The 15,455-nt window shown below is 38.2% G+C and overlaps 2 protein-coding genes across 8 annotated transcripts in view; both read left to right on the top strand.

The window, feature by feature from the left end:
• atp13a3 (ATPase 13A3) overlaps positions 1-5,873 on the top strand; it is a 39,497-nt gene extending 33,624 nt beyond the window's left edge. For both annotated transcript variants that reach the window (XM_086047127.1, XM_086047126.1), the window contains one exon: positions 1,168-5,873. In XM_086047127.1, the coding sequence (XP_085903253.1) occupies positions 1,168-1,356 (189 nt within the window). In that variant the 3' untranslated portion in view covers positions 1,357-5,873. The remainder of the gene's footprint in view (positions 1-1,167) is intronic.
• An 889-nt stretch (positions 5,874-6,762) lies between these two features.
• opa1 (OPA1 mitochondrial dynamin like GTPase) overlaps positions 6,763-15,455 on the top strand; it is a 29,405-nt gene continuing 20,712 nt past the window's right edge. For 3 of the 6 annotated variants that reach the window (XM_086047530.1, XM_086047532.1, XM_086047531.1), the window contains exons 1-6: positions 6,763-6,973; positions 8,956-9,280; positions 10,098-10,194; positions 10,974-11,081; positions 13,572-13,625; positions 14,944-15,020. In XM_086047530.1, coding sequence (XP_085903656.1) covers positions 6,894-6,973; positions 8,956-9,280; positions 10,098-10,194; positions 10,974-11,081; positions 13,572-13,625; positions 14,944-15,020 — 741 coding nt within the window. In that variant the 5' untranslated portion in view covers positions 6,763-6,893. The remainder of the gene's footprint in view (positions 6,974-8,955; positions 9,281-10,097; positions 10,195-10,973; positions 11,082-13,571; positions 13,626-14,943; positions 15,021-15,455) is intronic. The other 3 variants (XM_086047534.1, XM_086047533.1, XM_086047535.1) reach the window with 3 other exon arrangements.

Below are 15,455 nucleotides of genomic sequence, written 5' to 3'. Positions count from 1 at the left end.
CATAAAACATTTTGTGACTTTTTGAGGTGCCTTTAGCCTGCATGGGCTGCATCCAATAAATTAGAACATGGCTTTTGTTTAGGAAGTTAAAAAATAACAATTATTTTGTCTTTTCTCTGCAGACAAATGAAGTGTGGAAAAAAAAAAAAAAGATTTCAAAAGCAAATGATTCTCTTTGTCTGTGAACAAGCTACAGCTGAGCGACTCTCAAACATCAACGGCCCACAATGCATTGCAAACTAGTTATAATATAGACTCGTGCATCTTAATTAATTGCAGAGCTGGGCACTTGACCCTTTTTTGCACGTCTAGCCGCGACCCTCCACACTTGACCTGGATACCCTGGCATGATGTGCCAGTGTCGTACTTGAGTGCTGCGCGCAGCTTGATTTTCCTCCCGGACACAATTTGTTTTGAAAGAAGCCTGAAAAGAAGCCTTTCACCGAGTAGGCTGAGCTGAAATTTGGCCGCCTCGCGAACACGTCACGCATGGGGGCCGATTAGTGGGCCAGACTAAAATCCACTTCCGGCCATGCTTAGTCCAGACATTTTTTTAATTTGTCACCCCCCACCCCTCCGCCCCAAAAATGGGCGTCCGACCGGTCCGGCTCAGGGATGGACTGCCCAGCTCTGGTTAATTGGTATATTCTGGAAAAGATCATTTCAGTAGTTCAACGTCAAAAGTGAACCTCTTGAATTCTACTTTTTTTTTTTTTTACTTTTTTTTGGTGATTATGTAATATTCTAATTTAAATGGTGAATTTGGGGATTGTTAGCTATAAGCTATTCTGAGAATTACAAAAATAAAATTACATATTATACTTTGTCGTGACTAGGTATATACCGGTAATGAGTTTCACTTTTTAAATTGAAATGCTGAAACAAATTAATTTCTAGTTTAATTTTTTGACATGCACCTGGATCTTAAGAGGTACGTTTTGATCGCTTTGGGCAATATTTTTTTTAGAGAGTAGAGCATTCCTTAGAGAGTTTCATGTTGCATGCAAATGAGTATGCCTTTGTCTCCTGTGATTTTAAATATTTTTGAAAAACTCCACATTGTGTGACAACAATGAATGAAATCCTCCCGTTTTGTTGCATTTTCTGAAATGAATACTGAAATAAATGTGAAGATTTTATTTATGTGTGGGATTGTGGACATTTCAGAAAGGCATTGAGATGTCAGCAGACAAGTGTCGGTGCTGCCCAGGCAAGGTGACCCGCAAGGCTCGCTACATGCATCTGGCCCAGGAGCTCAGCGTGGACCCCGACTGGCCGCCAAAACCAACCACTACTACTGAAGCCAAGGCCGGCCCTGAAAATGGTTCCTCTTGTCAAATTAAGGGCATTTCCTAGCATCCCAAAACCCCTACCATTAGCCAACACTTTTCATGCAGGAACTATCAAAGCAAAGAGTATGTTTGCACATTAACTTGTTGAAGCGCTCACTTGATCTCTGCTTGTCTTGATGGTTGTATAATACTGTAGCTCCCAAGGAAAATGAACCACTCAAACACATTTGAATGATGATGTCTGGTTCAGCCGCTTGGAGGCTGAGGTCTCCAATCAATTAAATGAAATGGTATCGTTTTACCCTAATATTGGAAGTGAAGCTTGCCGGTGGTTTAGAAGCTATGTCCAGGTAATATGTTGTGATTCATACGCATACATATTGGAAAAACTTAGAGATGCAACTTGAAGAATATATTTGTATTTTGAAAGGTTGCAGGCAACTGCTGTATTAGGAGTCGGACTATGAAAGTGTCCAGTGCCGTATTGGAGTCTTGGAAAGATTTTTCATGACTAAAAGTAATTAAGATTAAGGTACTGGAGAGCCATTCTCTTTAGAAACAAGTGAATGAGTTTTGGGTTAATTGTGTTAGTTTGCTCAGTTTTATCATAGTTCTGCCACTCCATCTTACTTTTGGGGGCATTTACCGTATTTATGAAGTGGGTTGGATGAGTGCCTATAGATGTTCTGCTGCATGTCCTGCTTGCAACTGTGTAGTGGTCATTAACAACCATGTGCAAAAAATTTATAAAAAATTCATAAATGGCAGTTAAAAAAAACTTGCCTGTTCCCACAGTGCTGATGTAATTACTTTTAAGATTATATATATATACATATATATATATATATATATATATATATATATATATATATATCCAATTAAGGTACTCTATCATGCACTGCGAGTAGTTAGAGACTGGAACTAATCAACTGCTGCAGTCAACTTTGTAACTGTAAATACAGAAAATATTTGGGATATTTTAATGGGGAAAAGCCCTTCAAAACAACAAAGTTATGATTATGACTTGTTCCTGTTGATCATACAGGGTGTCCACAGTCGCGATACACTTTTTTTTTCTCTCTATTTTCAAGTATCATTTGGACAGATCTGAGGCTATCGTCTTATGACATCGTTGCAATTTTTGTAAGCATATTGTATCACTCCTTTTCCCGTGGCCCGCCAATTGACATTGAAGCAACATTGCGAACGTGCCGCCTGACAAGTTTGTCACCAACTGCTGTTCAGTCCATTGCAGCCTTGTCCGGCGGATACTGTCCCTGGTTTTGCTCGAACGCGGCTCTCGTAATTTAGTGTTTTCGTCGGTGATGGTAATAGCAGCAGACTTTATGCTGTGTGGTTTGTTGAGAACAAATCCAGTTTTGAAAAACTTGCCCCGGATAGAGTGAATTACATGACACGTTGCAGCAGTGTGACACCCATTAAACCTCTTAAACTGGCACAGAACCGCAGTCACGGACAGAAAAACTAATTGCCAGGCTTCAATTTTGCAATGCTGCCCTAATGTCAATTTGCGAGCCAGGTACTCTGCAAAGCCCAAGTTATATGCTGATGGCGTCACATCTGTCTGAATGATACCTGAAATGAAATACCAAAAAATGAAGTGTATATAGTTATGTTTGGGACATGCTGTATTTCTTGTTACAAGTCTAACGCTCTGTATTCATCCTGGTTACTTATAAGTATCTCAGTGGCTAGTAAAATATTGATTTCACCACATGAAATACTCAAGAACTAAGCACAACAAACAAACTCTGAAGACCTCTATTGGCTTTCTGGACAATGAAAGGCTGATAGTGTGTCTTTTCTTGAAACCAGCCAGCAATTGACATTGTCCACGTGACTGATATTTTAATACCATACCACCAGCAACCTGCCTCTGAGACTCAAGTGTTATCCAAATTTTCAACATAGCTTTTGCTTTGCTGCTTCTCACATGTAATTTTGCTGATGACCACAAGTGTGATCACTAATGTAGTCTGAAGCTCGACATATGGAGTCCTCTCAGTGGCAAAATGATTTGGTCGTTCAGAGACTGGTCCTTTTTTTGTTTTGTTTTGTTTGTTTTTTACTTTAAAAAAATATGTATTTCTGTGCTCATCTTAGCTATAAATCTCTTCCCATGGAAGAATGATTAAAGGTGCAATGGTAATGCATTCTGCATCTCATCAGCTCACTGCTTTGCCATGTTGGAGGGAACCCTAGTGCAACACTGAAACCGTTTGTCATTTTAAATCCACACGGAAAGCTGCTTTATGTAAGGGCTCTGTAATATTTTCAGTGCTCTTATATTTTTAAATTACTGCTCCCAAGATTTTTTTTTGCCAGCATCTGTTAATAAATATACAATTTGGAGGCTGTACATCCTTTTAGCTGGTTAGCTGCCAACAGTGTGGTAGAATCAGATGGTATGTGTAGATTGTTAGATCATTATATAGCAAACTGATAGCAAAGGAAAGTTTTGCAGTGCATTAACAGTATGTCATTTTTAGGCTCAAGCATTACTCTAAAATAAGGACACAAAGCTGTAGGTTGCAATATTTGAAGAAGTTAATTCTGAGGTTGACAGACATCTGTATTTCTATTCATTTTGTTTCAGTGGCCGGCCCAATGTATTATCATGGTTTCCATGTCCAAACAGTCATTATAAGAATGTAACAGGATTGTGCATATTTGGCTGTTACATACGTCACGTGTACCTTATTTACTAAATTTTTGCCCAGTACAAGCAGCGTCACAAAATAAGTGGCATTAAATCTGATGACGTTGCTCTTAAAAGCCATTTTTAATGCATCAATATCAGATAAGTTTTTAAGTTAATTGTGTATTAAACCTGTGACCTGTTCTGTTTTAATAAGTACATTGTTTTATGTATGCAATGTCACAATGGATGGGATTATTTTGCTTGCTTGCAGAATGATTAAAAAACCAGACCCAAAATTTTGCAAGGGGACCTAATGTGCCCAAGCTTTTTAATATTTGCTTAATCAATAGATCACCTAGGCACAAATGTATTGTGAAGACTACAACACACTACTAATACAAAGCTGTTCCTCTTTTCAGACATTTGCTATTATCTTGATTGGGTATTTAAGAAATAGAATAAGATGTTTCGACATTCTGTACACGGTAAATCCCATTTGAACCGAACAAGAGTTGAATATAATATGAAAAGTTGGATTCAGTCTATTAAATTTTGATGTACATTTTCTGTGTGTGCATAAAAATTTGAATCTATGGTCTAAAAATATGTATGTTTTTGGACTATTAAAGGCTAGTGTTGTGGTACTTTTTCTTTTTAAACAATCAAGCGTTTGATTAATTTATACATTATTTTATATTTATTTGTATGTTCACTTTCATATCAAGTTGGATGCATTTGTACTTTATCTTACTTGGGAATGAATCACGGGCATTTTCTTTCACAGTGTTGAATTTAGTAATTTGAAAATTGGAATTAGGTTGCTGCTATTGCTTGGATCAATATTTATCTGGCTTGGGTCCATGATGTACACGATAAAGCAAATTTCTACTGTAGAAGTTTAAAGGGGATATCAACCCCAAATTTTATTTTTCCAGAATATGTTCTATGCAGGCCCACTAGTTGAAACAAGGCATTCTGGTTAGTATTGTGTTTGTGGAATATAAGAAATCCACCTGTTTTTAGCTATCTCAGGAGGGCCATTTTGTCTCTTCTGTCGACTGAAGATGACATTGAAGTTGCTCTGGGCTCAGATAACAACCAATCACGGCTCAGCTGTTTTCTGAAGCTGAGCATTGAGGTGGCTAAAAGTGGGTGCATCTTGCTATTTAACTTACATTCCACCAACACAATATTAATCAGAATGCCATATTTCAACTAATGGGCCTGCATAGAACATATTATGGAAAAAATTTGTTTTGGGTGATTTCCACTTTAAGAAAGTGGGAAATTGATAAATGCTAATTTCAAAGAATTTACTCAATTGCCACTGCTTTGTAACAATTTGTTCATTGACTGTGTGCGCCTTTATAATGAACATTTAAATTCTAACACCGAATGTCATTTTATTACCTTGCTGAGTGTAAATATTAACATTTCTTATACGCTACAAATGTGTGTTTTTTGTGACTGACTGCAATATCGAATCCCTGGATTTATGTAGAGATGTTGTTTTAAACACAGGTACAATACTAATATGCTGACAGGATTAGTTTACTATTCTCATGTTTCGTTGACCAATGGTTGAATGGCATTTGAATCAGCCACTGAGTGAAAATGCTCAGATGGATGTTTCCTCAGGGGTTTATGTGTATAACGAACAAAGAGTATGATTTAAGTTGATACTCAAATGCAAAGAGGCGTCGTTATTACCAACTATCAGTACAGCTAATTGGATCTGCTTTTATTGACAGCTTCTGCACATCAGTGATTGACTCATTGGATATATTTTTTTATCAGCAGAGATGTACATTGTGTTGAAATGTTTCTACCTAATAATTTATTGTATATTTATGCTTTTTTCCCCCCCTGGCAATTGCATTTTAGACTTTTTTGTTTCAATAAATGTTTTCAAACAATTATTTACATGTCTACAAGTACTTTTTTTGTCGTTCATTAATGAAGGATATGAAATATAATTTTTGAGTACAGATAGGAAACATGAAGTAGAATTTTACAACCAGTGTGATGCAGATCATTTTTTTTAAATAAATGTTTTATTACTATTCACGAGACTGTTGGACTTCGACTTTATCAGTGTGCACCTTAGATAACAATGAATTCGCACGCCTGCGCAATCTGAGCTCTAATACAAGAGCTCTACCAAATATCGGTACAGTATACGGTGACTAAGTCTAAGACAATGCTCAGTATTGAAAGTTGAACCGATGCAATGTTGCAGCTCACCGCTTCCGCTTGTATCGGACGCAGGAGCGAGCTGAGAGTGGGGCGGTGGCCCCGGCAATCAACAGAACAGCACATCTAACTTGTGTATTTTACGGCCATTAAATTACGCCCCCCGCTCAACCTCGTCAATAAATTATTTTTTGGGGGGCAAGAAAATCAGCCGGTAACTCCGGCAACTAATGTTTTTGGCACGCCGCTCATTTGGACGTCATGAAGGCCCACTGTGTATACTGTAGGCACTGTTAATTGAATGTTTTTTTAATTGTTATCAAACAAAAAATTGCCCATATAGAACTTATGTAAATCACAGCGAAAGAGTTTGAAAGAATTTTGTAAAAAGTATGCAATACATCGAACTGAATGTTTTATTTCAAATGCTAGATGTTTCACTCAATTATTCGACGCAATTTGTTACATGTTTTTTCAACATCATGGGATTTTTATATGTTATTTATTTAATAATTAATTTCGGGACACGTGAGAGCGTTGAAGAGTATAGTTACACTTCTCATACGGTCTTTTGGTGTGTATGAGCTCTAATTCGGAACTAATGTTGTGCTGGGTTGCGTCAGGGCCGATTTGTATGTAGGAACGGAATACCGGAAGTGGGCTGTCATTCTAGCCTGTGTCCTTTAGCTAACGAGACAGGCGGTTGAGCTGTGTATCTTGTTGAAAGATGCATTGGGCAATGCTTTATGTGTGACATTTCAATGCATCTGTGTCACCTCGCTGGTAACAACAGCACTATGTTGCGCGTTGGGGGTAAAGTTACATGGTAAGTTTACATTTACTAATGAAACGGGCAATGCTCATCATAACACTAGCCAATCGTCTACGATGAGGTAAAAGACAAGCAGAACTAGCCTAGCTGTCTGGCTAGAAAAGCCATGTTAATTGTTTCTTATTAGATTTCTCAGTAAATATGCATATGTGGCTCTTCAAATAAATGCTAATACTTTAAAAGCAAGTGGAGTATCATTTTTTAGACAGCGAGCTGGCCTTGTCTGGGTGTATTTTGTCGTTAGCCTCGTTGGACGACCAGCTAGCTTTAGAAAGATAGATGATTGGACTCTTAAGAAAATTAAGTCAATATATTCTGCTTGAGTAAATGACGTTTCAGTACATCACCTTCATCACAATGCATACAGTTATTAACTGTAGTTGTTGTCTACGACTATGCATTTCAACTTCGTGTCTTGTATAGATTTTGTTTTTGTGTAGGCACTCAGTACGGGTTTTGGGTACACTTTCTCATTAAACAGCATGACAAAAGGGTGTCCAAATTTGAAGTGTTGTCACAATGTCAAAAGTGTGACTTTCATACTATACCCGATTAAAAGATCTGGGCAAAAACTGAAAACATCAATAATAACAGTGGATCGATAGATGACGAAACATGGAAGTTCAAATTTGTGTTTTCATTAATTCAAACGTTCATATTTTTCCCTTTTGGTAAAATAAAATTGTAAAAAATTAACAGCAGAGAAAGAATTGTCACAGCTGCAGAGATTTGTAGCCTTGTTTAAAATAAAAGGAAAGCTTCACAGATTATTATCCCAGAATGCAGTCAAACAGCAGCCATGTCTTCTTTTTTTTCTCTGATTTATGTTTGGACAGTTCACAACTGCCTCAGTGGAATATGCACTCAGTAGAGCAAATAGGTGAATTGAGTCATTTGTATTAATCTTACTCTAGTGCATTTGTATTGCAGTAGTGAGCATGTTAATAAAACTGCCAGACTTAAAGTTTGATTATTTAGTTATTTATTTAAGCAGCAGCAGCAACGGAGCCAACGTCTACACCATGAGCTGGCATGACTGTTGATGAATGAACATGCCATGTCCTCTTGGAAAACTGCCAATCATGTCAATCTTACTATAGATTCACTTGTATTTTATGATGTATTAAATATACCTTAGTTGTGCCTACCAGTACTATCACAATTTGACAAAAAATAACGCAAGTTTGACAATGTGGGACACAACCCAGTATGATTTATCTGGCTCTGTGCCAGCAGAATAAATGGAACAAATAGATGATTTCATCGTGCATAATTTACAGCACGGTACAGCATCGGATTTCAAACAATAATGCTAGGCTAATAAAAACTTTGGCCTATTTATCTTACAATTCTTCCACTGTCAATGAGTCTCGTCTCCACTCCATGTCCGGTCGTTCGGGCACAACATTTTCATCATCCTGAGCATCTGGCTCATACACGTACTGTCCAGCATGCATTATGCTAACAACCTCCTCTTCCTCTTCAAACACCTGGATCCCCTCCGATAAATTCGAAATATCACTTTTAGTCCGTTTGAGTGGCTTTGTACACTTTCCAAATTGAGCGCTGCTATTGTTCATCTAATAATGTCACACTTCCGGTTTTGAGCTCGCCAGGCTCTCACTTCGGAGAAATGGTTACTTTGTCAAATATACGAAATCGAAATGATTTTTTCATGCTTTATTTTTGTAGAATGTTTAATTTCCATACTTAGATTTCATTTGGCATTTTCTGAAATTACTTCACTCTTGGTTTTTAAACACTGAGTTGTCAAATTCTTAGCATTAGTCTTTTTTATTTATTTTTTTTACATTAAAAATTTTACTTTGTCCATATTGGAGGTGTTCACAGCAAGGTATCGCACGCCTATTCTAGTATTGTACCAGTATACTGTGCAACTGTAGTCCAAACTTAAACCTTGTACTGCATATTTTTACGGTGGATTTTAATCATGTCCAATTGTTCTCTTATGTTAGTATGGCATGCAGGAGTCTGGTCTCCACCAGGACGGGGGTAAGATTCCGCATACCACTTCAGAAGCTGCACCCTCTGTACCGTGCCATCCACCACCGTTACTATGGAAACACCAACTCTCAGCGTCCACCTCAGCGCACAGCGGCCCGCTATTTCACCTCCATGTCACGGTTGCCCATGCGGCCGCCGAAGCCACCTCCGGGATCAGGGGGCCGAGGCTACCAGCAGAAGCGCAACTTCTGGGTGGCCCGACTCGCTGCGAGGCTCCTGAAGCTGCGATACATTCTGCTTGGCAGTGCGGTGGGAGGAGGATACACGGCTAAGAAGGTATGCGTTCGGTCCAGGGGTGGGCGTGTGTGTGTGTGTGTGTGTGTGTGTGTGTGTGTGTGTGTGTGTGTGTGTGTGTGTGTGTGTGTGTGTGTGTGTGTGTGTGTGTGTGTGTGTGTGTGTGTGTGTGTGTGTGTGTGTGTGTGTGTGTGTGTGTGTGTGTGTGTGTGTGTGTGTGTGTGTGTGTGTGTGTGTGTGTGTGTGTGTGGGAGGGGGTGGGTGGGTGGGTGTGTGTCACGCGCGCGCGCATGCGCGCGCGTGCGTGTGTGTGTGTATATGCATATATACGTATGTATGTATGTATAATGACAACCATGGACAGAGTTGCGTTTGACAATCTCTTCTGTAAAAATGCAAGTGCCCTTAAAGTCAATGAAAGCATTTTCTGTAATGGAGGCAGTAGGTCATCCACTAAATGCGTGTATCTGACATGAGCAGGCGCAAACAAACACAACCCTGCCCCCTGCACTGGAACTCAATAATCAATCAATCAATAATGTCATCGTGTAATCAAGTATTTTTTTCACTTACTTGAAGCGAACGCTGTTACCTAAAGCTAACCTGTCTAGCCAAGAAAATGCAATGCAAAAATCTATATTTTCATAGCATGTCCCCTACCTTTTTATAGTTTCTTACGGAGACTTTTTCACTGTCCACAACCCACTTTGAACAGGTCTACAACTCTCACTTAGGAATCAATGCACTTATAAAAATCCTACACCCCCCACAAACAAAAAGACATAAAAAGCTAACATTGTTATTGTTTTGTGTTTTAGTATGAAGCTTGCTCACCCGTGTCAATTTACTTACTTTACAGACCTATGACGAGTGGAAGGACATGCTGCCCGATTTTAGTGAATACAACTGGGTCATTCCTGACTTTGTGTGGGAACTCAGCGAACAAATAGATCTTGGTAAGTGTTTTCATTGGTGTGCCCTAAAGCAGCTGCTCCCAACCTTTTTTGTCTTGTGTACCCCTGAATATTTTTGTCATAGCCTGAATAACCCCCTCACTTGATCTTGATGATTCTTCAAAGGTGGAATCTAAAATAACTGATTATTAAATGAAAATACTTTTATTTTGTCTCCTAAATTTGACCAATTCTCAGTCATTCTCTTCTTTTTAAGGCAACTTGAACATAAAAATAAATATGTTGCCTTAAAAATAATTAGTATACATTAAAAAAATATAAATCAAAATAAATAATAAACATGCCTGTGTTATGTATACTGTACCTCTTATAACATTTACCACAAAAACTGGACCCCTTTGAATAAGTCACCTTTAAACAGTCATTTAAACTTTAAATATGAGAAAACACTTAACAAGATGTTGTAGTATATTCAGACCCACTATAGCAATTTTACTTTCTTTTCATCAGTCATCTGAGCTTTAATGAGGCAGTAGAGCTGATACACGGCTGTTGTGGATTTGTCTCGGCTGTGCCACAGGTTATCGTCTCCCCGGGGAAACAAGTTGTAGCGCACAAATACCATATTATTGGCGAGCTTATGAGATGACAGGGAATATTTACATTTTTAAACGTTTCCACATACACCCTGAAATATGTTTGTTTGCTTACCCCTACCCTGGCTAGGAAACACCGCCCTAAAGTGAAAGACGAAAACAATCGTGTTCATACAAGATTATGCTTGCATTTCATTACTGAATTGTCAATATTTTTGTCCTCAGATAAATTGACCAAAGCTCTACCAGAGATGGAGGAAATAGCCAAACTACTGCCAGACTTCGACAAGATAGGAGAGAACTTCACTTTCATCAAAAGTCTCCTGTCCTCTGGTGAGTCAACAGCACCTCAAACATGCCTCATCCATCTTCCTAAAAAGTCAAACAAAACTTGGGTGTTGAACAGCCAAAATGCACGAAATCATGTGAAATAAATCCTGTCAGACTTTGCACTTCAATATTATTTCCACTTTAGAGAGTTTGAACTGAGAACAACTTGGAAGTTAGCCTGTGCAACAGAGCAGATTGTGTATGACTGCAGTACTATGCAGTTTTAGCCGTTGCAATATGGTGCGCACTGTGCCGAGGCTTACGTCATTAAAATGAAATGGGAAGTCCTCTTAGCTACAAACACTTTATCTTACGGGTGTGGTGGCAAACTGTTCAATGAGCCTACATAACCAGTTTGATATGCAGTAGAAGCTTAGCTGTCCATCGTAATACTGATTGACCTCCAGTTTGTTCCCATTTCAAAACCAGGTATACGCATTGGAAGCAATGAAATGATCTCTTCCTGGGACAAATTGTCACCATCATGAAACCTTTTTAAGTGTTGACGCATTGTTTTAAGTAACATTTTGCACACAGATGTAAAAAAACAAAACAAAAACAAGTGAAACATGAATTGATATTTTAAAACACTAACTTGAATGACCAATGATGAGAGTGTTTACTATTAGTTTTCTGCTAAAAGATAACCACTAGTATACAGTAATGTCCGTCCATTTATTTTCTACAGTGCTTGAAACAAACAGGCATTCACACTCACATTCGCACCTTTGGCCAATTTAGAGTCTCCAATGCACCTAACATGCATGTTTCTGGAATGTGCGAGCAAACGCTACCATATTTTCCGGACTCTACGTCGCTTTGGAGTACAAGTCTCACCAGCCATAAAATGCATAATACAGAAGGAAAAAAACATATATAAGTCGCACTGCAATATAAGTCGCCCCCCACACCCTCTCTGAATCCTGGTTGTCTCTGTCGCATAACGCAAATAAATATGCCCATATAAATCAAATTAATAAAATTGTGCACTTAGTACACATCATTTCCACCGAGCTACGATGGTAACATTTAGATAACATCCACACATGTCGCATTACAAGAAAGCTATGGTAAGATAACTTTAAACTCATCAAAACAGATTAAATAAGTCTTTTATTTATCGCCGACGATGTAGAATGTTTCCAAGTCTCCAAAAGTATTTTTGTATTTGGTCGTGCGTGCGTGTGTGTGGCTGGCTGATGATGCAAGACCATGCACTGCCAGGCACAGCGCCTTTTAAAGTAACAGTACACTATTTTGTATAGATGGATTGATAGACAGTCAAATTGTCTTTTTATCACACTATTTTAATTACTTATTGAACACAATATTAGATTTTAACCGTTTAAATTATTCATGCATTTTAATAGCTTTTAGGATTTACCTTTATGTTTCTTTATGTGGGTTAAAATAACATGAAATGATATACAGGTGTGTTAATAATTTCACACATAAGTCACTCCAGAGTATAAGTCGCACCCCCCGGCCAAACTATGAAAAAAATGCTTATAGTCCGGAAAATATGGTATTACCCCAAAACACATACAAAGCACATTTTTCTGCGATTAAGTTGTCATAATTTCCAGCAATATATGAAACGACTTAAATGTCAGTGGACCACACCTGTGCCGTGAACACAAAAGGAATCTGGTATGATATGGTAATTAATAAGTGATTCATGGCTGGTGCATGTGACTTTTAGTATGCATGGCAGCCTCTAATATACTCTTTAAATAATGTTAACCATTCCACCTGGTAGAACAAGTAAGGACACAATAGCAGCTGGTTAGTCACTGGTGCTGTACTGTACAGTCTTCACGCTTAGGTGGGGTACACACATACCCATTTATAACATCTTTAAAATGTGAGAGACCCCCATACATAAGGGGAAAAAACGCTTTGTTCTTACTGCTGTTTTAGCACCATATTCACCCATTCGGAAGTTCTTTTTTCACGTGAGGCATTTTTCAGCGTGTATTGTCATGGCTAGACTAATGACACAGCCACCACACACAGGCTGGGAATGAAGGTGTGATTCATTGACAGCTGAGGCCTTTCTTAACATCCTGGAAATGTAGATCTTTCATATGAGACTTGTGAATGTCATTGAAATCCACAAAGAAGGAGCGCACACTTTAAATTCGAAACAACCTTAAACCAGCAGACGCAGAGTGTAGTCAAGTTGTGGGGACATGCGGACCGCTCCAGCTGCACATGCACTTTGCAGCACGTTTTGTGCTTTTATTCTGTATGAAACAAAGCCAATAAGACTGATGAGAATACTGTGTTTCGGACTTAACGCATAATTTAATTCCATTAGATGACTCGTCCTCGCCATTGTGAAAGCATGTTTTGTTTTGCACATCATTTCAATGTGGCCCTGCATTGACCATCATCCCTATGCTTCTGTCTTTCATGATTATTTTGTTTCTTGTGTTGTTCCTCCTTTCTCCTGCTCCCCTGCCCCTCTGTCCTCCTCCACATTATTCGCAGGTGTGAGTTTGGGTAGTGAAGTCAAAGGAGCTTCTGGTCTGCTTCTGTTGTTAGGTGTGTACACCAAAACTCAAAAGTGCTACCCACCTTCCTCTTTTCTTCTTTTTTTAACCAGCATTTTGTGTGGTTTGGTCCATTTGGGAAGTCCTTGCCACACTAAGATGTTGTCTTTTATTTTGCTGCTATCATCAGTCAATGCAGGTTCAGAATTTCGTGTGCAGTAGTTTTCTCACTGCGCCTAGTATAGCTGTTGAATGTTCAAAGTAAATCATGGATGGCTTATCTTTATTCAGTTAAAAAAGTCTTCAATGCAAACACATAATGTTTTCCCCCTATTTTTTTCTCTCTTTTAAAATTTTTTTTTTAAAAATAAACTTTGCCAATTACCGTTAGTATATTTATGCCTCCTTTGACTTCCACCCTCTCTATCCCCTGGTCAGTATGTTGTGTTTTAAATAGCACAATCTCTCTCTGCTTTTAATTAATTAATACTCAGATGTTTGGAAAACTCACATACCTTTCTGAGGTGAATTTGTCATTTGTAGCGAGACAGAAAAAATGTAATGTCAGTGGATAACATCTTTGCTATGCGTCATAAAAACACAAAAGGAATCTGGTATAATTGTCTCTTGGTCATTGCATGTGACTTGTCTATAGGGCATTCATTTATTATTAATATTGCATCAGTAATTTTTTCCCCCGCGCATAGCCATAGAATATTACATTACATTACACCTTCATGATTTGTTTATATTTGCGAATGGGTTTTAAATATTGTGAACATAACTTGTGCTCAACTTAATGACAAAAATAATTTGATTTCTCTTGCACTTGTTGTTTAACAACTACATTGCATTAAGATGTTGTATGATTAGATGTTTTAATTTTTTATTTTATATTTTAATTAATTTTTACTAGTTTCTTGAAGTGGAGTAAGGTAGCCAAACAATTAAGTCACAGTGGGACACAACCCACTATGTTACATTTTTAGCCATCTCTGGGCGCGGCCATTTTGTCTTCTGTCGGCTGAAAATTACATCGCAACTGCTCACAACGACCAATCACAGCTCAGATTCAGAAAACAGGTCAGCCGTGATAAAAATGAGTGCATTTTTCTGCTGAATTTATATTCCACAAACGCAAAATTAATCAGAATGCCGTGTTTCAACTAGTGGGCCTGCTGGGAACATATTCTTGAAAAAAAATATGTTTGCGTTGACTCCGCTTTAACATTTAAAAAATACATTGGATACACCATTGGAGGATTTTCCATACATTTGACATTTAACAATGGACATCATCACCTGAGGAATGTATGCATTATGCAGACAATATTTCTGAAACATATCTAATGCTGTTGTTTCTCTGTTAGAAACTTCAGGTGAGCCGCCATTAAAAGCCACAGATGCTTCTACAGCAGCCTCACAAGATGACAAGCACTACAAAAAGGTAAGTTCACCCCTCAGCCTCACATATCTGCCTTCTGCTACTTGGCTCTTCCTGCTCACCTAAATGCCATGATGGGTTGTGCAAACACAATAGTATTTTGTTTATATGTGGGCGTTCCCTGTCTCTCCTAGCTCCGGAAGACTTAAGCATGTTTCCTCTTGTGCATACCAGAGGCCATTGCAGGGGTGTCTAACTCATTTTTGTTACGGGCCACATTGTAGTTAATTTCCGCCGGAATGCCGTTATGTTTAATCACCTCCTAATATTAGTACATATACAGTACTCAAGAAATTGATGAATAACTAGTTTTGAAATCAGAAGTCAAGAAAATAGTTTGTTCAACTATTGTTCAAGTTAGTGTAATAATGTAAGAAGAAAATGCTTGCAATATCTCTAGATTATTATTTATTCGATATGTCAATTTTAGTCCAGATT

The sequence above is a fragment of the Filicampus tigris genome, chromosome 12 (genome assembly GCF_054856515.1).
Source record: "Filicampus tigris isolate MCC_2025a chromosome 12, RoL_Ftig_1.0, whole genome shotgun sequence".
In the NCBI taxonomy this organism is placed as follows: domain Eukaryota; kingdom Metazoa; phylum Chordata; class Actinopteri; order Syngnathiformes; family Syngnathidae; genus Filicampus; species Filicampus tigris.
The sequence above is the reverse complement of the archived record's forward strand: the minus strand, read 5'-3'. Positions and strand labels throughout refer to the sequence as shown.